Genomic DNA, 25,000 nt, shown 5'->3' with positions numbered 1-25,000 from the left:
CAATAAGCCCATAAAACATTTTAGGTAAGCTTCCATATGGTTTTCATATCTGCATCCTTTCTGAAGCTGCTCCTCCTGATGGAAGAGGTTAGCGCCTGTTAGTACCTGTTAGCGCCTGTTAGCACCTGTTAGCACCTGTTAGCCTCCGTAGAGATGTAGTCAAGTAGCTCTGAACGGGAATACTAAATACTAAAGTACCATTTAACGTATCTGAACTGGAGTCCGTGCTCTAGTTAGTTTGTAGTCAGGGTTATTATTGTTTGATCAGTAGTAGTAGTATGTATTATTATTTTACTTCATTATTTGTAATACCTGCCTCTGATGTATTTGTATCTCTGTAACTATCTATATATATATATATCTATATATATATATATTATATAACTTGTGATTTCTACTCTTTTATATTCACGTGTGTTCAGATGCAGTTCTGTGGCTGTTTGCTGATTTCCTGTTTGATCTTCATCACCTTCCTCCACGTCAGGGTCGATGGCTTCAGACAGCAGGTACACACACACACACACACACACACACACACACACACACACACACACACACACACACACACACACACACACACACACACACACACACACACACACACACACACACACACACACTAAAGAGAACAAATGAATGCCTCAATAGTTCAAATGTGTGAATGTATTGTTACAGTATGGTAGCAGTACTTGATCTGCAGTGAATGAGACGGTGTGTTTGCAGCAGATCTCATCACATCATCCCGAGGGCCAAGACAAGCGCCTGGCGGTGTTTTCTGTTTAGTCTGAAGACACCTGAGCGTGAGACAGGAAGTGAGAAACTGAGACATCCACAGCAGGAGAGACAAATGTTTTTTATACGGAGAAACTCCCTTATAGAAAACACTCGAGGAGCCCAGTAACAGAGGAGGGGGTTACTGTGGTAAAGAGTCCCTACTTTAAAGAGTCCTCTCCTGCTGATGTTCAGGTGTATATCAGTATGTAGTGTCTCTACTTTAAAGAGTCCTCTCCTGCTGATGTTCAGGTGTATATCAGTATGTAGTGTCTCTACTTTAAAGAGTCCTCTCCTGCTGATGTTCAGGTGTATATCAGTATGTAGTGTCTCTACTTTAAAGAGTCCTCTCCTGCTGATGTTCAGGTGTATATCAGTATGTAGTGTCTCTACTTTAAAGAGTCCTCTCCTGCTGATGTTCAGGTGTATATCAGTATGAAGTGTCTCTACTTTAAAGAGTCCTCTCCAGCTGATGATCAGGTGTATATCAGTATGTAGTGTCTCTACTTTAAAGAGTCCTCTCCTGCTGATGTTCAGGTGTATATCAGTATGTAGTGTCTCTACTTTAAAGAGTCCTCTCCTGCTGATGTTCAGGTGTATATCAGTATGTAGTGTCTCTACTTTAAAGAGTCCTCTCCTGCTGATGTTCAGGTGTATATCAGTATGTAGTGTCTCTACTTTAAAGAGTCCTCTCCTGCTGATGTTCAGGTGTATATCAGTATGTAGTGTCTCTACTTTAAAGAGTCCTCTCCTGCTGATGTTCAAGTGTATATCAGTATGTAGTGTCTCTACTTTAAAGAGTCCTCTCCTGCTGATGTTCAGGTGTATATCAGTATGTAGTGTATCTACTTTAAAGAGTCCTCTCCTGCTGATGTTCAGGTGTATATCAGTATGTAGTGTCTCTACTTTAAAGAGTCCTCTCCTGCTGATGTTCAGGTGTATATCAGTATGTAGTGTCTCTACTTTAAAGAGTCCTCTCCTGCTGATCTTCAGGTGTATATCAGTATGTAGTGTCTCTACTTTAAAGAGTCCTCTCCTGCTGATGTTCAGGTGTATATCAGTATGTAGTGTATCTACTTTAAAGAGTCCTCTCCTGCTGATGTTCAGGTGTATATCAGTATGTAGTGTCTCTACTTTAAAGAGTCCTCTCCTGCTGATCTTCAGGTGTATATCAGTATGTAGTGTCTCTACTTTAAAGAGTCCTCTCCTGCTGATGTTCAGGTGTATATCAGTATGTAGTGTCTCTACTTTAAAGAGTCCTCTCCAGCTGATGTTCAGGTGTATATCAGTATGTAGTGTCTCTACTTTAAAGAGTCCTCTCCTGCTGATGTTCAGGTGTATATCAGTATGTAGTGTCTCTACTTTAAAGAGTCCTCTCCAGCTGATGTTCAGGTGTATATCAGTGTGTAGTGTCTCTACTTTAAAGAGTCCTCTCCAGCTGATGTTCAGGTGTATATCAGTATGTAGTGTCTCTACTTTAAAGAGTCCTCTCCTGCTGATGTTCAGGTGTATATCAGTATGTAGTGTCTCTACTTTAAAGAGTCCTCTCCTGCTGATGTTCAGGTGTATATCAGTATGTAGTGTCTCTACTTTAAAGAGTCCTCTCCTGTTGATGTTCAGGTGTATATCAGTATGTAGTGTCTCTACTTTAAAGAGTCCTCTCCTGCTGATGTTCAGGTGTATATCAGTATGTAGTGTCTCTACTTTAAAGAGTCCTCTCCTGCTGATGTTCAGGTGTATATCAGTATGTAGTGTCTCTACTTTAAAGAGTTATATGTTGTGTTCCAGCGTTTAGACCGGCCCATCTCCAGGACACTAGGGGGTCTCCGGCCCCGTCATGGAGGGGTGAAGGAGGGGGAGGAGCTAACGGCCAAGCTGCTGCGATTGGACGAGCTGGTGAGGATGGAGAATGATGTCATGGAGCCGAAGAGGAAGAGGAGTTTCCCTGGCAACAGCGCCCCTCTGGACCGCCTGTCAATCAGCTCCATGGAAACCAAACAGGGCGGGACCAAGCAGAGGTACTTTTATACATATATTTATATATTCAGCACTAACACATGTTGAATAAAAAATTCATAGTAAAGTATATAGAACATTTCAAAAAGTCATAGTAGCCTATAGTATGTTGGAAAAAAAAAATCGGTATTGTATGTCGAAAGTTTTCAAAAAGTCCTAATAAAGTATGTTGAAAACTTCAAATATTCAAAGTATAGCATGTTCAACATTTCAAAAAGTCACAGTGTCAGGGAATCATTTGCCCGAGTGTCCTCTTTCACCCTCTGACACAGATGACCAGCCTCGAGCAGCCGCTAGCTCCCTTAAGGAGGGGCTGCCCTAGCAAGTCGTTGTTGCTGCCAGTTTGTGACCGGGCACCTCTCGGACAGAGATAGTTATTGTTGTGGGACACCTGGATTCTTCTCGGGGCGTAGATGACCCCTCAGCTGTTTAGTCTATCTATTGAAGAATGTTGATGACCCTCAGCAAACTAGTTCAAACCTCGTACGAGAGGAAGGGCTCTTCAGAATTGATTGTGGCATCTGAACCGTGTGGTCAGACCGTGGCCTGTGACTTGTTTTGTGAATTCTCCGGCCGAAGCTCCAAATAAACCGTCAGTGTTTGCCATCAAAGCTCCAGCTCTCCTCGTGTCTCTCTGAGTCCTGACTCCATCAAAGCTCCAGCTCTCCTCGTGTCTCTCTGAGTCCTGACTCCATCAAAGCTCCAGCTCTCCTCGTGTCTCTCTGAGTCCTGACTCCATCAAAGCTCCAGCTCTCCTCGTGTCTCTCTCTGAGTCCTGACTCCATCAAAGCTCCAGCTCTCCTCGTGTCTCTCTGAGTCCTGACTCCATCAAAGCTCCAGCTCTCCTCGTCTCTCTCTGAGTCCTGACTCCATCAAAGCTCCAGCTCTCCTCGTCTCTCTCTGAGTCCTGACTCCATCAAAGCTCCAGCTCTCCTCGTGTCTCTCTCTGAGTCCTGACTCCATCAAAGCTCCAGCTCTCCTCGTGTCTCTCTCTGAGTCCTGACTCCATCAAAGCTCCAGCTCTCCTCGTGTCTCTCTCTGAGTCCTGACTCCATCAAAGCTCCAGCTCTCCTCGTCTCTCTCTGAGTCCTGACTCCATCAAAGCTCCAGCTCTCCTCGTGTCTCTCTGAGTCCTGACTCCATCAAAGCTCCAGCTCTCCTCGTCTCTCTCTGAGTCCTGACTCCATCAAAGCTCCAGCTCTCCTCGTGTCTCTCTGAGTCCTGACTCCATCAAAGCTCCAGCTCTCCTCGTGTCTCTAATGCGGCTTTCACACCAGCGCTTTTCCCTTTCTAGCTCCTAGCGAGAGCTTTTCTGGTTCAGCTCCGGTTTCCCTTTTCAGCTCCCGCTCTGTTCACACCGCCCAGCTGCCGCTGCTGCGTCATGACGTCACCGTTTACATCGCTGATTTTCTCCCCAACGGAGCTCACAACAACAACAACAACAATAACGGGGGGGGACTGCGTCGGGTCGATGATCGTGTTGCTTTTAATCATACGAAGCCAGATTAAATTAAATAACGACTTCTCCAACCTTATACTTTTCTCCAGAGTGCTGTGGTTCATTGTTTATTAATGTGTTTCATTTAGCGACCGCTGCAGTGCTGGCTGCTCTTCAACGGGAGTGTATTCTCCCGTTAGCTCCGGGTTAGCTCACACGGCTCTAAAGTATTCACTGTCTGACTGTCACACAAGCAGCTGATACATATCCCCAGTTCCCCTTAAGTGAATGTGTGTCAGTCTGAATTGACGCTGTTTGGCATCACAACGCTGTTATGAACGTTTCTCTGGTATAACATGGGTGATGTTAGCATAGCAACCGAAGCTAAACTGACTACTTGCTAAGCCGTTTTCTCCTGTGCAGCCCATGTATTGATTCCATCCGATAGCTGCTATAATAACAAACGTCTGCCTGCTCTCCACAATGATCAATAACAGCGAACGGATGGTCAAAGTAAGGTACAAATAAACAGAATCACACGAAGCCTGGTTAGTGTTGCCTGACTTTAGAAAGCGTGTTTTTTTTTTACAAGTGTGTGGTTGCGTTCTAGTCACTTTGCTCAGCGCTACTGCTGGTTACAACTTTTATTTGCCGTACTCGCCTTTAACTGTTAGCTCAGGTTAATCTCGCCCCCCTCCGACGTAAGTGTGACGTATGCGGTTCTTGCTTCTAGACCGAAAAAAATGTGGTGCTTGAAACTAACCGGATTCCGGAGCTTCGAGCTGCGCTGCGGTGTGAACAGGAAAAACGGTGCTTTTCAGGCTCCAGCTCCGAACCGGCCCTGGAACCGCCTTGGTGTGAAAGCCCCATCAGTCCTGTTTCCAATTGCTTCAGAAGTTTCCCCCACAATACAGTATGTTGAAATATTTAGAAAAATGTCACAGTATAGTTTGTTGAACATTTTAAAAAGTCAAAGTAAAGTAGGTAGAAAAATATGAAAAAGTAATATTATAGTGAGTCCAAAATAAGTCGTACATGTTATTATGTGTAGATCCCCACCACCAACATCCGGCCTCATGACTCATTGCTCACGTTGCATATTATTCATAAATCATTAAGATGTTTATCTCCTTATTATCTTTGCAGAAAGGTATCAGAGTTGCCACGGCAACGAGTGAACCCGCCCCCCATCGACCGGATCGGGATGAGTCGCCTCCCGAACGGTCGAGGATAGTAAGCCCCGCCCCCTCTGCACGCCCCACCCCCTCTGCACAGGTACGTCCTCAGAAAACACTGAAATGCTCCTTTAAAGTTTATTATTAAAACGTCTTTCTTTCTCCGCAGAAGAATCCCCACGATGCAGCCAATCACTGACGGCCACGCCCACCTGTCAATCACCCCCACACAGTGATGGTGCATTCAGGTGCTGCTCTGTAAACTTACCAAAGGAAGTCAGGACCAAAATATACGGTTTATGTCTTAATGGAAACAACTTCACTTTTTAAAACAGATTTAAAATCCTCCACTGAACTCGAGACCTTTCATTTCTTTCACTTCTCAGAGGGGAACGTCTCTACTGACTGAGGAGGAATAATTATACAGAGTACTATAGCTGAATAAAGGATAAACACCAGCAGGGTATGAAGCAGTTAAATTGAGCGTGTGATGAAAATATCAATTCATATTTAATTGTAAGACAATAACATTACAGACTTTATTCTGCGTAATGAGTACTTTTAGTATTTTGATGCCATTACTTTAGTTTTTTTGCACAACATTTTGAGAAAAAAAAAGAATCCACGTTCTTCTTATTTCACGACACATTTATCCTGAAGTTAATTATTATTTTACAAATATAATTTCTCACCTCTTCAGTCAAACCCTCCGAGTCCTCGCCTCCGGCCACGAGAACGTTCACCCCCGACAGTTATAACAGAGCTTCCTTACAGTATGTTTCAGATTGTCCCTGAATGCACCACCACACAGCCCCCCCCCCCCCCCCCCTCCACCCTCTCTTCTGACTGGAGGCTTCTTCGCCTCGACGCTGATCACGTGACTCGAGGTTCTGTCTCCGGTTGTTTCTACGCTCCTCTGCACCGAAACCCAAAAAATAAACGCACATCGAACAGATTCTTAATGACTTTGGTGTTCAGGTGGATTTAAAGTGTCATACATTGGGATTTTAGCCTCTGCAGACCATTTACATGCACTAACAACACACTTCAGGAGAGGGACACCACAGAAGAAAAAACAGGGCCTCTTTAACCTGTTAAGCCCCAAAGCCCCCGTCGGCGGGTCTTTTTTAAAATATTTTTTATTATTTATTAATTCTTTTTATTTTCATTTTTTTTCTTTGGATGGAATGAATACCTATGGTGATAATTCAATGTAATACATCATTTTTATAGTCTGGTACCTGAAAAAGGTCAAATGGCACTGATGGAACCAGATGTACCCAAATGTGCCGAAAGCTTATTCTGCCTGGAACCTTTTTTTGCTAAACCTCTCTAAAAAGGTCAAATTTAACTTGTTTTGCCTCAATCTTGATACAGGGTACTTATATGTTATAGTTTGGATTCCTAAAGCTTTTAGTCTACCATCCCATCATTCAAGGGTGGTTTTCACTATAAGTAATGTTTGTTCTTTAGGCGGAGGTAAGAATTTACCGTTTTTTACTATGTTACTCTGAATTTACTCTGACTGAGAAACATCTATATTGATTCTGACACTTCCACATCCAACTCACAGATGTAACCTTGCTTTGATGAAAGAAATTATTCATATAACCCTTTTAGAAGTGAAGTTGTAGTCATTTGTTTTGGGCATGTCATTTTTGAGCCTGAAACCTGAAAAACAGGCTCGGGGCTTAACAGGTTAAAGTAGTTTTCTTTGAGCAGCACCTGCTGGTCATTAAAGGAACTGTTTCTCAAAAGGAGAACTTTAATAGATTCAGATTCAGGTCTCTCTCACCATGAGCTCAGCAGCTTCAGAGGAGATGGAGATGAGAAACTGAAGTCCTCCTCCAGCATGAATATATATAGGACATAGAACAGATCAAATCGTGAAAGAGAATGTTTTAAGATGTGCAAGTAAATACAAATACAATAGAAATAGTGCCAGAAGAGTCTATATACAAGTACATGGAATCTGATATATTAGATCAATAAACAGCAAACAGATGTTATGGATGTGAACTTTGGGATTTTAGCCTCTGCAGACCGTTTACATGCACTACCAGAGAGGAACAGGGCCTCTGTAGTGTCGTTTGAGCAGCACCTGCTGGTCATTTGAGGAACTGTTGATTAAAAGGAGAACTTTAATACGTCTTTGAGTGCATTTTGAATTAGTGATGTTACGGTCACGAGCGATCCGATTCTTTTGAACGGCTCTTTGGTACGAACGAAGGGAACCGAGTCGTTCTTTTTATCGTTGGTTCACTGCCTGCCATGAATCCACTCGCCTTTACGGCAACTTGCTTTCCTGAATGCACATGTTCCGTAGATGATGGCGTAACGCTGCTTGAGTAGTAGTTTGGCTGAGAGATGGAGCAAGTTATACATTTTTCTGTGAGTAAAAGTAGATTCCTGGCGATACAGTCAATCACTATCCTGGTGATTATTTCACAGATAAACCGAGTAGCCCCGCCCCCTTAAAAAAAAACTGCTCTTTTGAACGGCTCTCGGAAAGGAACGGAGCCATGAGGTCCGGCTCCCTTCAAAGACTCGTAATTCCCATCATTAGCATTTTGAATGATCATATCAGGAAGCAGCTAAATCAGATGGAACGTGTTGATCAGAATGAAAGTGTGTTTGCTCTCTTTGAGTCTTGAAGTGACTCAGAAGGTCCCGTGAAGAGAGGATGCTGAAGGTACCGTGAAGAGAGGATGCTGAAGGTCCCGTGAAGAGAGGATGCTGAAGGTGCCGTGAAGAGAGGATGCTGAAGGTCCCGTGAAGAGAGGATGCTGAAGGTCCCGTGAAGAGAGGATGTTGAAGGTCCCGTGAAGAGAGGATGCTGAAGGTACCGTGAAGAGAGGATGCTGAAGGTCCCGTGAAGAGAGGATGCTGAAGGTCCCGTGAAGAGAGGATGCTGAAGGTCCCGTGAAGAGAGGATGCTGAAGGTCCCGTGAAGAGAGGATGCTGAAGACACGTTTCTACACCACATTTAAATGCAACTATTCACTCACGATCCTTCTCTGAGTTTCGGTGCACGGAGTCTCTCTTTCTGTCAAAGCTTCTCTTCACTGTTATTGTTCAAATCAATAAAATCGATCACGCGCTGACGGAGTTTCATTTCTTCTAAGTCGACTGAGACACGTTTGATAACAGATCAATAAACTGAAGAGTTACAGGTACGATCATCAAGACGTGTGATCACGATGTGCGTTCCATCTTCTATAGAAACACCTCATTCTGGGGATACAACGTACATGGGTAAAAGGAGAGAGGAGTCGAGGAGAGAGGAGAGAGGAGTCGAGGAGAGAGGAGTCGAGGGGAGAGGAGTCGAGGACAGAGGAGAGAGGAGTCGAGGAGAGAGGAGTCGAGGGGAGGGGAGTCGAGGGGAGGGGAGTAGAGGGGAGAGGTGGGGAGGAGAGAGGAGTCGAGGAGAGAGGAGTCAAGGAGAGAGGAGTCGAGAAGAGAGGAGTCGAGGGGAGAGGAGTCGAGGACAGAGGAGAGAGGAGTCGAGGAGAGAGGAGTCGAGGGGAGGGGAGTCGAGGGGAGGGGAGTAGAGGGGAGAGGTGGGGAGGAGAGAGGAGTCGAGGAGAGAGGAGTCAAGGAGAGAGGAGTCGAGAAGAGAGGAGTCAAGGGGAGGGGAGTAGAGAAGAGAGGAGTCAAGGAGAGAGGAGTCGAGGGGAGAGGAGTCGAGGACAGAGGAGAGAGGAGTCGAGGAGAGAGGAGTCGAGGGGAGGGGAGTCGAGGGGAGGGGAGTAGAGGGGAGAGGTGGGGAGGAGAGAGGAGTCAAGGAGAGAGGAGTCGAGGGGAGAGGAGTCGAGGACAGAGGAGAGAGGAGTCGAGGAGAGAGGAGTCGAGGGGAGGGGAGTCGAGGGGAGGGGAGTAGAGGGGAGAGGTGCGGAGGAGAGAGGAGTCGAGGAGAGAGGAGTCGAGGAGAGAGGAGTCAAGGAGAGAGGAGTCGAGAAGAGAGGAGTCAAGGGGAGGGGAGTAGAGAAGAGAGGAGTCAAGGAGAGAGGAGTCGAGGACAGAGGAGAGAGGAGTCGAGGGGAGGGGAGAGGTGGGGAGGAGAGAGGAGTCAAGGAGAGAGGAGTCGAGGAGAGAGGAGTCAAGGAGAGAGGAGTCGAGGAGAGAGGAGTCAAGGAGAGAGGAGTAGAGGGGAGTCGAGGAGAGAGGAGTCAAGGAGAGAGGAGTCGAGGAGTCAAGGAGAGAGGAGTCGAGGAGAGAGGAGTCGAGGGGAGAGGAGTCAAGGAGAGAGGAGTCGAGGAGAGAGGAGTCAAGGAGAGAGGAGTAGAGGGGAGTCGAGGAGAGAGGAGTCAAGGAGAGAGGAGTCTAAAATATAATGAACCCCGGGTGTAAATGAACCCCGGGTGTTAATGAACCCCGGGTGTTAATGAACCCCGGGTGTAAATGAACCCCGGGTGTTAATGAACCCCGGGTGTTAATGAACCCCGGGTGTTAATGAACCCCGGGTGTAAATGAACCCCGGGTGTTAATGAACCCCGGGTGTAAATGAACCCCGGGTGTTAATGAACCCCGGGTGTTCATGAACCCCGGGTGTAAATGAACCCCGGGTGTTAATGAACCCCGGGTGTTAATGAACCCCGGGTGTAAATGAACCCCGGGTGTTAATGAACCCCGGGTGTTAATGAACCCCGGGTGTAAATGAACCCCGGGTGTTAATGAACCCCGGGTGTAAATGAACCCCGGGTGTTAATGAACCCCGGGTGTTAATGAACCCCGGGTGTAAATGAACCCCGGGTGTTAAGGAACCCCGGGTGTAAATGAACCCCGGGTGTAAATGAACCCCGGGTGTTAAGGAACCCCGGGTGTTAAGGAACCCCGGGTGTAAAGGAACCCCGGGTGTAAAGGAACCCCGGGTGTTAAGGAACCCCGGGTGTAAATGAACCCCGGGTGGAAATGAACCCCGGGTGGAAATGAACCCCGGGTGTAAATGAACCCCGGGTGTAAATGAACCCCGGGTGTTAAGGAACCCCAGGTGGAAATGAACCCCGTATATTTTATAAAGAAGAGCTCGAGGCACAGGTGAGTTTCTGAGTTTTTATTAAGAAAAGTTTCACCTGATCAGAACAGCTTTCAGACTTCTGTACAGACGCTACGGCAGCAGAGGAGGGACAAAAAGGAGCAACGCCTTCTCTTTCAGAAAAAAACCAAAAAAACCAGCGTCAGGAAAAAAAAATTGTTTTCAAATCCAACGTTAGAAAAGTTTAGAGAAAAATGAAGGATAGAAAAACTCAAAATGTCCCGAAATGATCCTCATTATCTGTTTCTAAATCAACAATCACAGGTATTCAATCAGCAGTATCGTCATGAGGTAACATCTAACGTCATCAGAGGCACTTTAGTGAGGCTCTACGTCACTTTTACTTGATCAACCTGAAGGTGGCCGGATACACGTGATCCCTAAAGGCTCGTTGTTATCGAAGGGTTCTCACTTTGAAACCAGCTTCACGGAGAAATCTCTTTATTTCTGCCCTTAATCGACTTTTCAAAGTTTTACTCCCTTAAAACAAGATTTAACCTTTAAAAATATAGAGCTAATGTGGCTAACGATGCTAACATTAACCTTGGAGCTAAAGCTAGTGAAGCTAATATGTTAACATTAGTATATTTAGAGCTCAACCTGATGTAGCTAACTGCTAACATTACACCAAGCTTCAGCTATTGATGCTAGTGTGCTAACATCAGTTAACTCCTAGCTTGGGCTAATGTAGCTAGTGTGCTAACATTAGTTAACTCCTAGCTTGGGCTAATGATTCTAGTGTGCTAACATTAGTTAACTCCTAGCTTCAGCTAATGATGCTAGTGTGCTAACATCAGTTAACTCCTAGCTTCAGCTATTGATGCTAGTGTGCTAACATCAGTTAACTCCTAGCTTGGGCTAATGTAGCTAGTGTGCTAACATTAGTTAACTCCTAGCTTCAGCTAATGATGCTAGTGTGCTAACATCAGTTAACTCCTAGCTTCAGCTATTGATGCTAGTGTGCTAACATCAGTTAACTCCTAGCTTGGGCTAATGATTCTAGTGTGCTAACATGAGTTAACTCCTAGCTTGGGCTAATGATGAGAGTGTGCTAACATAGCTTGAGCTAATGATGCTAGTGTGCTAACATTAGTTAACTCCTAGCTTGGGCTAATGATGCTAGTGTGCTAACATTAGTTAACTCCTAGCTTGGGCTAATGATGCTAGTGTGCTAACATTAGTATGCTAACTTGCCAAGGTTACTTAATGCAGAGCTGAAGCTAACGTAGCTAGCGGCTAAAATTACCTTAGAGCTAGAGCATTGGAGCTAACTACTAACATAAGCTAATATTGGGACAACAAATGAACCCGTTATGTTAGCATCGAGCTATCTCTGATTCTGAGGATCATTTTGGAATCCACTCTGAATGTTTCCTCACTTCTTCTCTGTGATTTGACCTCAGGAGGAGCAGCAGGAGATTATTGGGGATATTCAGGAAAACACATACAAAATAAAGAATACTAAATGCTAAGGATCTCAAATCAGAGCGGCATGTGGTTCCCCTGAACGCTGATCTTCACGGCGTGGCCCGGCTTCGTCATGCGTCGAATATCTGCGATCCTCCTCATCTGTTTATCAACGCGAGACATCCCCTTCTTCAGGGGGCCGAGCTGCAAGGAGACACAGAACATCGGATTAGAAACCATGCTAACGTGATCAGAAAGGTAACACACACATTCATCTCCACAGGTGTGTTTGTAAGCGTGTCTCTTCAGCACATGTTACTTTAGACTCATGCAGAGTTAAAAACACTAAAAACTAACTTCACAAAAGCATCAAAACACCAACAGGTTAGTGAGTGGGTTCTAATGTTGAGCTACAAAGGAACTACAGCACGGTCACATGACTTCACGTCACCACCGCTAAGCTAAAGGTGGCTAAAGTTGGGCTATAAAGGAACTACAGCACGGTCACATGACTTCACGTCACCACCGCTAAGCTAAAGGTGGCTAATGTTGGGCTATAAAGGAACTACAGCACGGTCACATGACTTCACGTCACCACCGCTAAGCTAAAGGAGGCTAATGTTGGGCTATAAAGGAACTACAGCACGGTCACATGACTTCACGTCACCACCGCTAAGCTAAAGGAGGCTAATGTTGGGCTATAAAAGGAACTACAGCACGGTCACATGACTTCACGTCACCACCGCTAAGCTAAAGGTGGCTAATGTTGGGCTATAAAGGAACTACAGCACGGTCACATGACTTCACGTCACCACCGCTAAGCTAAAGGAGGCTAATGTTGGGCTATAAAGGAACTACAGCACGGTCACATGACTTCACGTCACCACCGCTAAGCTAAAGGAGGCTAATGTTGGGCTATAAAGGAACTACAGCACGGTCACATGACTTCACGTCACCACCGCTAAGCTAAAGGCTGCTAATGTTGGGCTATAAAGGAACTAGAGCACGGTCACATGACTTCACGTCACCACCGCTAAGCTAAAGGTGGCTAATGTTGGGCTATAAAGGAACTAGAGCACGGTCACATGACTTCACGACACCACCGCTAAGCTAAAGGTGGCTAAAGTTGGGCTATAAAGGAACTACAGCACGGTCACATGACTTCACGTCACCACCGCTAAGCTAAAGGTGGCTAATGTTGGGCTACAAAGGAACTACAGCACGGTCACATGACTTCACGTCACCACCGCTAAGCTAAAGGAGGCTAATGTTGGGCTATAAAGGAACTAGAGCACGGTCACATGACTTCACGTCACCACCGCTAAGCTAAAGGTGGCTAATGTTGGGCTATAAAGGAACTACAGCACAGTCACATGACTTCACCACAGCTAAGCTAAAGGTGGCTAATGTTGGGCTATAAAGGAACTACAGCACGGTCACATGACTTCACGTCACCACCGCTAAGCTAAAGGTGGCTAATGTTGGGCTATAAAGGAACTAGAGCACGGTCACATGACTTCACGACACCACCGCTAAGCTAAAGGTGGCTAATGTTGGGCTATAAAGGAACTAGAGCACGGTCACATGACTTCACGACACCACCGCTAAGCTAAAGGTGGCTAAAGTTGGGCTATAAAGGAACTACAGCACGGTCACATGACTTCACGTCACCACCGCTAAGCTAAAGGCTGCTAATGTTGGGCTATAAAGGAACTACAGCACGGTCACATGACTTCACGTCACCACCGCTAAGCTAAAGGAGGCTAATGTTGGGCTACAAAGGAACTACAGCACGGTCACATGACTTCACGTCACCACCGCTAAGCTAAAGGAGGCTAATGTTGGGCTATAAAGGAACTAGAGCACGGTCACATGACTTCACGTCACCACCGCTAAGCTAAAGGTGGCTAATGTTGGGCTATAAAGGAACTACAGCACGGTCACATGACTTCACGTCACCACCGCTAAGCTAACGGTGGCTAATGTTGGGCTATAAAGGAACTACAGCACGGTCACATGACTTCACGTCACCACCGCTAAGCTAACGGTGGCTAATGTTGGGCTATAAAGGAACTACAGCACGGTCACATGACTTCACGTCACCACCGCTAAGCTAAAGGAGGCTAATGTTGGGCTATAAAGGAACTACAGCACGGTCACATGACTTCACGTCACCACCGCTAAGCTAAAGGTGGCTAATGTTGGGCTATAAAGGAACTACAGCACGGTCACATGACTTCACGTCACCACCGCTAAGCTAAAGGTGGGTAAAGTTGGGCTATAAAGGAACTACAGCACGGTCACATGACTTCACGTCACCACCGCTAAGCTAAATGTGGCTAATGTTGGGCTATAAAGGAACTACAGCACGGTCACATGACTTCACGTCACCACCGCTAAGCTAAAGGAGGCTAATGTTGGGCTATAAAGGAACTACAGCACGGTCACATGACTTCACGTCACCACCGCTAAGCTAAAGGAGGCTAATGTTGGGCTATAAAAGGAACTACAGCACGGTCACATGACTTCACGTCACCACCGCTAAGCTAAAGGTGGCTAATGTTGGGCTATAAAGGAACTACAGCACGGTCACATGACTTCACGTCACCACCGCTAAGCTAAAGGAGGCTAATGTTGGGCTATAAAGGAACTACAGCACGGTCACATGACTTCACGTCACCACCGCTAAGCTAAAGGAGGCTAATGTTGGGCTATAAAGGAACTACAGCACGGTCACATGACTTCACGTCACCACCGCTAAGCTAAAGGCTGCTAATGTTGGGCTATAAAGGAACTAGAGCACGGTCACATGACTTCACGTCACCACCGCTAAGCTAAAGGTGGCTAATGTTGGGCTATAAAGGAACTAGAGCACGGTCACATGACTTCACGACACCACCGCTAAGCTAAAGGTGGCTAAAGTTGGGCTATAAAGGAACTACAGCACGGTCACATGACTTCACGTCACCACCGCTAAGCTAAAGGTGGCTAATGTTGGGCTACAAAGGAACTACAGCACGGTCACATGACTTCACGTCACCACCGCTAAGCTAAAGGAGGCTAATGTTGGGCTATAAAGGAACTAGAGCACGGTCACATGACTTCACGTCACCACCGCTAAGCTAAAGGTGGCTAATGTTGGGCTATAAAGGAACTACAGCACAGTCACATGACTTCACCACAGCTAAGCTAAAGGTGGCTAATGTTGGGCTATAAAGGAACTACAGCACGGTCACATGACTTCACGTCACCACCGCTAAGCTAAAGGTGGCTAATGTTGGGCTATAAAGGAACTAGAGCACGGTCACATGACTTCACGACACCACCGCTAAGCTAAAGGTGGCTAATGTTGGGCTATAAAGGAACTAGAGCACGGTCACATGACTTCACGACACCACCGCTAAGCTAAAGGTGGCTAAAGTTGGGCTATAAAGGAACTACAGCACGGTCACATGACTTCACGTCACCACCGCTAAGCTAAAGGCTGCTAATGTTGGGCTATAAAGGAACTACAGCACGGTCACATGACTTCACGTCACCACCGCTAAGCTAAAGGAGGCTAATGTTGGGCTACAAAGGAACTACAGCACGGTCACATGACTTCACGTCACCACCGCTAAGCTAAAGGAGGCTAATGTTGGGCTATAAAGGAACTAGAGCACGGTCACATGACTTCACGTCACCACCGCTAAGCTAAAGGTGGCTAATGTTGGGCTATAAAGGAACTACAACACAGTCACATGACTTCACCACAGCTAAGCTAAAGGTGGCTAATGTTGGGCTATAAAGGAACTACAGCACGGTCACATGACTTCACGTCACCACCGCTAAGCTAAAGGAGGCTAATGTTGGGCTATAAAGGAACTACAGCACGGTCACATGACTTCACGTCACCACCGCTAAGCTAAAGGCTGCTAATGTTGGGCTATAAAGGAACTAGAGCACGGTCACATGACTTCACGTCACCACCGCTAAGCTAAAGGTGGCTAATGTTGGGCTATAAAGGAACTAGAGCACGGTCACATGACTTCACGTCACCACGCTAAGCTAAAGGAGGCTAATGTTGGGCTACAAAGGAACTACAGCACGGTCACATGACTTCACGTCACCACCGCTAAGCTAAAGGTGGCTAAAGTTGGGCTATAAAGGAACTACAGCACGGTCACATGACTTCACGTCACCACCGCTAAGCTAAAGGTCGCTAATGTTGGGCTATAAAGGAACTACAGCACGGTCACATGACTTCACGTCACCACCGCTAAGCTAAAGGTGGCTAAAGTTGGGCTATAAAGGAACTACAGCACGGTCACATGACTTCACGTCACCACCGCTAAGCTAAAGGTCGCTAATGTTGGGCTATAAAGGAACTACAGCACGGTCACATGACTTCACGTCACCACCGCTAAGCTAAAGGTGGCTAATGTTGGGCTATAAAGGAACTACAGCACAGTCACATGACTTCACCACCGCTAAGCTAAAGGTGGCTAATGTTGGGCGTGACAACGTTTTGTCATCTCATTCAGACACTTTTTTAACCCACCAGTGGGGTATTTACTGATCTCTTCAGCTTGTGTTAACCACAGACCTTATTCCAGGATAACAACCTATAACCACATTCATTAAACCACTGCAGAGGGAACAGGAAGCGCTGACTCATGTCCAGTTCAGGACTCATTCCTGCACACCATGCAGCAGGACTCACGCCCCCTGCAGGCGTCAGCAGGAACTGCACCAGCAGCTGCATCAGGAGCTACAGAGGCATCCTGTTGCCCTCCACGCTGATCTTCACGGCTCCCTGCAGGCGTGTCAGCTTCCTCTGGTCCGCGATGCGTCGCTTGTGCTTCTCCAATCGGCTGATGCCCTTCTTACTGCCTTTCTGAGGACCAATCACAGGCCAGCTCATGACCAAAACCAGCACCAAACCAGAACCAGGTCTCTGGGATCAGCTGATGTTTAACCACTTAATTTAAATGCATGTTCCCCTTGTTTCAAGCTAGCAGTCGTGGCTACACGATAGCCCTTTCTCAATTCTCTAATGTGCGCTTCCTCGACTCCTCGGTCCCTCGACTCCTCCGGTAGTGACCCGGAAATCGATGTCAGCGCGCCATGTTGAAGGACATCTCATTTCTGCACATCGAGGAGGCTCTCTGGAGGAGCTATAAAATATGAAGTCTTTGATAGCGCTAAGTTATTATGAGAGTGCTCTCATACTCGTTTGATTCTGAAATCGTACACGTGTGTGTGTGTGTGTGTGTGTGTGTGTGTGTGTGCATCCTGTTATTGTCTCATTATACCGCACTGTGAATGAATCAAAGTAAATATATAAGTGGTCATGAACACATCTGTCCATCAGACAGAGGGCTGCTGTGCCTCCTGTCATCATTAATGGACGTCTCTTTAAAATGACCGCTCAGAGGAGAGGAGTTCTCATTTCTCTAACCGCCTGCTGCTTCCCCTCCTCTCTCCTCGCTTCCCCTCCTCGACTCTTCTCCTCTCTCTCGAAGAAGTCGAGGAGAAGAGTCGAGGAGGGAGGAGTCGAGGAGAGGAGTCGAGGAGAAGCGTCGAGGAGGGAGGAGTCGAGGAGAGAAGAGTCGAGGAGAGAGGAGTCGAGGAGGGAGGGGAACATTAGAGTTGAGAAAGGGCTTCTGACTGTCAGCACTCTAACAGAAACATCTATAAGCTGATTCTCTAACTCTCAGGTAGAGAGGACAGAGGAGTCGAGGAGAGAGGAGTCGAGGAGAGAGGAGTCGAGGAGAGAGGAGACGTTAACCTTCACGTTACCGGAACATTGTGATATAAGAACAGATCTCCCCCACAGAGCACAAAGCGTCATGCTCACCCTGTTTGACTCCATCTCGATGTTCCACTTGGGTCTCACCACGTAGTCCTTGTTGGAGGGCATGGGCACGCGGGCGCGGGCGCAGAACCCGGGGTCTCCTGGTCTCAGAGCTCTGAGGAGGAGAGGGGAGGGTATCATATAGCTTTTCCTAATACTTATGCTCAACTAAGTTTACATCCAACTGCGCCTTGTATTCTACCTCATACCGGTTCTATATATTATGTATAGATTTGTAATGATCAACTGCACTGATACTGGTGTCCACTAGGGGGCGCTGCTGCTTCAATATGCAGTTAGGAACATCCTTGATAAACATCTTTGAGACACAAGACTGATAACGAGACAACTTAGAAAAACAACAAAGGCATCATGTAAACAAAGGCATCATGTAAACAAAGGCATCATGTAAACAAAGGCATCATGTAAACAAACAAAGGCATCATGTAAACAAAGGCATCATGTAAACAAACAAAGGCATCATGTAAACAAAGGCATCATGTAAACAAACAAAGGCATCATGTAAACAAAGGCATCATGTAAACAAACACATCACAGCGTGAAACATGAAAAAGAATGAAAATTGATCAATAAAAGTGAATAAAGAGTTGGAAGTTGACACTAATATTCAGATTAAATATTTTTATGGTGTTTTTTTATAGTAAAATAAAAAAGGGTAAAATAGTTTTTTTGTACTAAAAACTTAAACAGGTGTGAACAGGTGTGAACAGGTGTGAACAGGTGTGAACAGTGAACAGGTGTGAACACTCACTTCTCCTCTCCGGTCAGCTGTTTCTCCAGATCTCTGCGAGGCGTCTGCCCCCCCCGAGCTGCAGAGACACAGAGCACAGGTTGGTTTCATTCAGGATCAGTTAAAGGTCCCATGTCATGCTTTTCTGGTTCTGACCCGTCCCCTTGTGTTCTGAAGGTTCTGCATGTGAACGCTCTGCAGAGTCACTAACCCTCAGAGTCACTAACCCTCAGAGTCACTAACCCTCAGAGTCACTAACCCTCAGAGTCACTAACCCTCAGAGTCACAAACCCTCAGAGTCACTAACCCTCAGAGTCACTAACCCTCAGAGTCACTAACCCTCAGAGTCACTAACCCTCAGAGTCACTAACCCTCAGAGTTACAAACCCTCAGAGTCACTAACCCTCAGAGTCACTAACCCTCAGTCACTAACCCTCAGAGTCACAAACCCTCAGAGTCACTAACCCTCAGAGTCACTAACCCTCAGAGTCACTAACCCTCAGAGTCACTAACCCTCAGAGTCACTAACCCTCAGAGTCACTCAGAGTCACTAACCCTCAGAGTCACTAACCCTCAGAGTCACAAACCCTCAGAGTCACTAACCCTCAGAGTCACTCAGAGTCACTAACCCTCAGAGTCACTAACCCTCAGAGTCACAAACCCTCAGAGTCACTAACCCTCAGAGTCACAAACCCTCAGAGTCACTAACCCTCAGAGTCACTCAGAGTCACTAACCCTCAGAGTCACTAACCCTCAGAGTCACAAACCCTCAGAGTCACTAACCCTCAGAGTCACTAACCCTCAGAGTCACTCAGAGTCACTAACCCTCAGAGTCACTAACCCTCAGAGTCACAAACCCTCAGAGTCACTAACCCTCAGAGTCACAAACCCTCAGAGTCACTAACCCTCAGTCACTCAGAGTCACTAACCCTCAGAGTCACTAACCCTCAGAGTCACAAACCCTCAGAGTCACAAACCCTCAGAGTCACTAACCCTCAGAGTCACTAACCCTCAGAGTCACTAACCCTCAGAGTCACTAACCCTCAGAGTCACTCAGAGTCACTAACCCCTCAGAGTCACAAACCCTCAGAGTCACTAACCCTCAGAGTCACTAACCCTCAGAGTCACTAACCCTCAGAGTCACTAACCCTCAGAGTCACTCAGAGTCACTAACCCTCAGAGTCACTAACCCTCACTAACCCTCAGAGTCACTAACCCTCAGAGTCACTAACCCTCAGAGTCACTCAGAGTCACTAACCCTCAGAGTCACAAACCCTCAGAGTCACTAACCCTCAGAGTCACAAACCCTCAGAGTCACTAACCCTCAGAGTCACTAACCCTCAGAGTCACAAACCCTCAGAGTCACTAACCCTCAGAGTCACTAACCCTCAGAGTCACTAACCCTCAGAGTCACTAACCCTCAGAGTCACAAACCCTCAGAGTCACAAACCCTCAGAGTCACTAACCCTCACAAACCCTCAGAGTCACTAACCCTCAGAGTCACTAACCCTCAGAGTCACTAACCCTCAGAGTCACAAACCCTCAGAGTCACAAACCCTCAGAGTCACTAACCCTCAGAGTCACAAACCCTCAGAGTCACTAACCCTCAGAGTCACTAACCCTCACTAACCCTCAGAGTCACTAACCCTCAGAGTCACTAACCCTCAGAGTTACTAACCCTCACTAACCCTCAGAGTCACTAACCCTCAGAGTCACAAACCCTCAGAGTCACAAACCCTCAGAGTCACTAACCCTCAGAGTCACTAACCCTCAGAGTCACTAACCCTCAGAGTCACAAACCCTCAGAGTCACTAACCCTCAGAGTCACAAACCCTCAGAGTCACTAACCCTCAGTCACTCAGAGTCACTAACCCTCAGAGTCACTAACCCTCAGAGTCACAAACCCTCAGAGTCACAAACCCTCAGAGTCACTAACCCTCAGAGTCACTAACCCTCAGAGTCACTAACCCTCAGAGTCACTAACCCTCAGAGTCACTCAGAGTCACTAACCCTCAGAGTCACAAACCCTCAGAGTCACTAACCCTCAGAGTCACTAACCCTCAGAGTCACTAACCCTCAGAGTCACTAACCCTCAGAGTCACTCAGAGTCACTAACCCTCAGAGTCACTAACCCTCACTAACCCTCAGAGTCACTAACCCTCAGAGTCACTAACCCTCAGAGTCACTCAGAGTCACTAACCCTCAGAGTCACAAACCCTCAGAGTCACTAACCCTCAGAGTCACAAACCCTCAGAGTCACTAACCCTCAGAGTCACTAACCCTCAGAGTCACAAACCCTCAGAGTCACTAACCCTCAGAGTCACTAACCCTCAGAGTCACTAACCCTCAGAGTCACTAACCCTCAGAGTCACAAACCCTCAGAGTCACAAACCCTCAGAGTCACTAACCCTCACAAACCCTCAGAGTCACTAACCCTCAGAGTCACTAACCCTCAGAGTCACTAACCCTCAGAGTCACAAACCCTCAGAGTCACAAACCCTCAGAGTCACTAACCCTCAGAGTCACAAACCCTCAGAGTCACTAACCCTCAGAGTCACTAACCCTCACTAACCCTCAGAGTCACTAACCCTCAGAGTCACTAACCCTCAGAGTCACTAACCCTCACTAACCCTCAGAGTCACTAACCCTCAGAGTCACAAACCCTCAGAGTCACAAACCCTCAGAGTCACTAACCCTCAGAGTCACTAACCCTCAGAGTCACTAACCCTCAGAGTCACAAACCCTCAGAGTCACAAACCCTCAGAGTCACTAACCCTCAGAGTCACTAACCCTCAGAGTCACTCAGAGTCACTAACCCTCAGAGTCACTAACCCTCACTAACCCTCAGAGTCACTAACCCTCAGAGTCACTAACCCTCAGAGTCACTCAGAGTCACTAACCCTCAGAGTCACAAACCCTCAGAGTCACAAACCCTCAGAGTCACTAACCCTCAGAGTCACTAACCCTCAGAGTCACTAACCCTCAGAGTCACTAACCCTCAGAGTCACAAACCCTCAGAGTCACTAACCCTCAGAGTCACTAACCCTCAGAGTCACAAACCCTCAGAGTCACTAACCCTCAGAGTCACTAACCCTCAGAGTCACTAACCCTCAGAGTCACTAACCCTCAGAGTCACAAACCCTCAGAGTCACAAACCCTCAGAGTCACTAACCCTCAGAGTCACAAACCCTCAGAGTCACAAACCCTCAGAGTCACAAACCCTCAGAGTCACTAACCCTCAGAGTCACTAACCCTCACTAACCCTCAGAGTCACTAACCCTCACTAACCCTCAGAGTCACTAACCCTCAGAGTCACTAACCCTCAGAGTCACTAACCCTCAGAGTCACAAACCCTCAGAGTCACTAACCCTCAGAGTCACTAACCCTCAGAGTCACTAACCCTCAGAGTCACTAACCCTCAGAGTCACTAACCCTCAGAGTCACAAACCCTCAGAGTCACAAACCCTCAGAGTCACTAACCCTCAGAGTCACTAACCCTCAGAGTCACTAACCCTCAGAGTGCACCCTGCAGAGAGTAAAGCTCTAACACAGAGAAGACCTGTCTCTGCTGCCCCAGAACGCCTCGTTCTCCTGGGCATCGTGACGTCTGGATACCCAGTAGCCACACCCAGAGCTATGACGCAATACGGTCATGCGGTACCCGGAACCAAATGGACCAATCCGTGGAGCCGTTACGTTAAGCCCCCGCTGATTGGTCCAAATTGACCAATCCACGGACTTCCTCACACACACACTCAGTGCAGGCAGCTCTGCTGATTTCTCCTCCCTGAGACATTTAGATCTGGTTATTCTGGTTATTACCGGCTGACACACACAGTGTTCTAGTGTTCTCCACACACACAGTGTTCTAGTGTTCTCCACACACACACACACACACACACACAGTGTTCTAGTGTTCTCCACACACACACACACACACACACACAGTGTTCTAGTGTTCTCCACACACATACACACACAGTGTTCTAGTGTTCTCTACACACACAGTGTTCTCCACACACACACACAGTGTTCTAGTGTTCTCTACACACATACACACACAGTGTTCTAGTGTTCTCCACACACATACACACACAGTGTTCTAGTGTTCTCCACACACATACACACACAGTGTTCTAGTGTTCTCCACACACATACACACACAGTGTTCTAGTGTTCTCCACACACACACACACAGTGTTCTAGTGTTCTCCACACACATACACACACAGTGTTCTAGTGTTCTCCACACACACACACAGTGTTCTAGTGTTCTCTACACACACAGTGTTATAGTGTTCTCTACACACACAGTGTTCTAGTGTTCTCCACACACACACACAGTGTTCTAGTGTTCTCCACACACACACAGTGTTCTAGTGTTCTCTATACACACAGTGTTCTAGTGTTCTCCACACACACACACACACACAGTGTTCTAGTGTTCTCTATACACACAGTGTTCTAGTGTTCTCCACACACACACACAGTGTTCTAGTGTTCTCTACACACAGTGTTATAGTGTTCTCTACACACACAGTGTTCTAGTGTTCTCCACACACACACACAGTGTTCTAGTGTTCTCCACACACACACACAGTGTTCTAGTGTTCTCCACACACACAGTGTTCTAGTGTTCTCCACACACACAGTGTTCTAGTGTTCTCCACACACACACACACAGTGTTCTAGTGTTCTCCACACACACACACACACACACACACACACAGTGTTCTAGTGTTCTCCACACACATACACACACAGTGTTCTAGTGTTCTCTACACACACAGTGTTATAGTGTTCTCTACACACACAGTGTTCTCCACACACCAGAGTTCCCGTTAGCCGGTAATTACCGGACAATGACCGGTAAAATATGCTGAAGTCCGGCAAATCTAAATCTCTCCGGTCAAAATGTCCGGTCAAAATAATTTTCCCTTAGCGCAATACCGCATCAGTTGCGCCACTTATGTGACAGACAAGAATAGTATGTGACAGACAAAAGAGTATGTGACAGACAAAAATTGTCAATTCTAATGTCTAACACTTAATGTGGAGAAAGAGATGTCCTGTATGGGTTGATTGTGCGTTGATCTGTTGGTAATGCCTCGGGGTTCCGGTGGGCATGTAAACAAATGCATAATGCTGCGCTATACTTTGTGGCCTCATCCGGTTGCATAGCGACGCTTATTGTTTAGGTGTCTTTTAACAAGCAGGTAGTCATATCATTAGCTAGAACTAGCTAGATCTGATCGATATGGACATAAATGCGAGTAAAGTCTAATCTGACAGGAGAGAGAGATCGGCTGCTGCTGACGAGTCGACACGCAGCTCTGCATGATCCCCTGCAGCGGCGAGCAGAGCAAAACACACTTCAGGTTAGAAAATCACACGTAGCTATTTTAATTACCTCTCAAACTACCTAAACTAGTTATAGATATGTTTAGTTTTACTGTCGGGTCACTCATTACTGGATCCGCGAGCTGCATGATACTGACGGGCTGTCAGGAGAAGGAGAGAGCGCTCCGTTTATTATTCCCGCGTTTTTGTAAATTACTGTACACTTTTGAATAATGTAGTTAATCTACTATAATTAGTTTGTTTAATGTCGAATCATATCAATTTGTTTTAAAGCTCAATAAATAACAAAGAAGACCTTTAACCGGCACTTATCTAATTTTGTCCGGAAGATTTCAACTTTAACGGACATGTTGACCGGCAAAAAAATATTCTAACGGGAACTCTGCCACACACACACACAGTGTTCTAGTGTTCTCTACACACACAGTGTTATAGTGTTCTCTACACACACAGTGTTCTAGTGTTCTCCACACACACAGTGTTCTAGTGTTCTCCACACACACACACAGTGTTCTAGTGTTCTCTATACACACAGTGTTCTAGTGTTCTCCACACACACACACAGTGTTCTAGTGTTCTCCACACACACACACAGTGTTCTAGTGTTCTCTACACACACAGTGTTCTAGTGTTCTCTACACACACAGTGTTCTAGTGTTCTCCACACACACACACAGTGTTCTAGTGTTCTCCACACACACACACAGTGTTCTAGTGTTCTCCACACACACACAGTGTTCTAGTGTTCTCTACACACACAGTGTTCTAGTGTTCTCCACACACACACACACAGTGTTCTAGTGTTCTCCACACACACACACACAGTGTTCTAGTGTTCTCTATACACACAGTGTTCTAGTGTTCTCCACACACACACACAGTGTTCTAGTGTTCTCTACACACACAGTGTTCTAGTGTTCTCTATACACACAGTGTTCTAGTGTTCTCCACACACACACACAGTGTTCTAGTGTTCTCCACACACACACAGTGTTCTAGTGTTCTCTACACACACAGTGTTCTAGTGTTCTCCACACACACACACACAGTGTTCTAGTGTTCTCCACACACACACACACAGTGTTCTAGTGTTCTCTACACACACAGTGTTCTCTATACACACAGTGTTCTAGTGTTCTCCACACACACACACAGTGTTCTAGTGTTCTCTACACACACAGTGTTCTAGTGTTCTCTACACACACAGTGT

The 25,000-nt window shown here is 46.5% G+C and overlaps 2 protein-coding genes across 2 annotated transcripts in view; one reads left to right on the top strand and one right to left on the bottom strand.

Annotated features, from left to right (window-relative positions):
- Positions 1-5,473, top strand: part of ostn (osteocrin) — a 7,435-nt gene extending 1,962 nt beyond the window's left edge. The window contains exons 2-4 of the mRNA XM_034148259.1: positions 423-506; positions 2,560-2,789; positions 5,372-5,473. Coding sequence (XP_034004150.1) covers positions 423-506; positions 2,560-2,789; positions 5,372-5,459 — 402 coding nt within the window. The 3' untranslated portion in view covers positions 5,460-5,473. The remainder of the gene's footprint in view (positions 1-422; positions 507-2,559; positions 2,790-5,371) is intronic.
- A 4,965-nt stretch (positions 5,474-10,438) lies between these two features.
- The window catches only part of LOC117496557 (protein IWS1 homolog), a 33,354-nt gene continuing 18,792 nt past the window's right edge, over positions 10,439-25,000 (bottom strand). Inside the window, exons 13-15 of the mRNA XM_034148258.1 lie at positions 18,451-18,507; positions 17,682-17,793; positions 10,439-12,046 (exon numbers count right to left, since the gene is read on the bottom strand). Coding sequence (XP_034004149.1) covers positions 11,918-12,046; positions 17,682-17,793; positions 18,451-18,507 — 298 coding nt within the window. The 3' untranslated portion in view covers positions 10,439-11,917. The remainder of the gene's footprint in view (positions 12,047-17,681; positions 17,794-18,450; positions 18,508-25,000) is intronic.

This window comes from Trematomus bernacchii, unplaced genomic scaffold, assembly GCF_902827165.1.
Source record: "Trematomus bernacchii unplaced genomic scaffold, fTreBer1.1, whole genome shotgun sequence".
NCBI lineage: Eukaryota > Metazoa > Chordata > Actinopteri > Perciformes > Nototheniidae > Trematomus > Trematomus bernacchii.
Note: the sequence above shows the minus strand (reverse complement) of the source record. Positions and strands in the feature narration are given on the sequence as shown.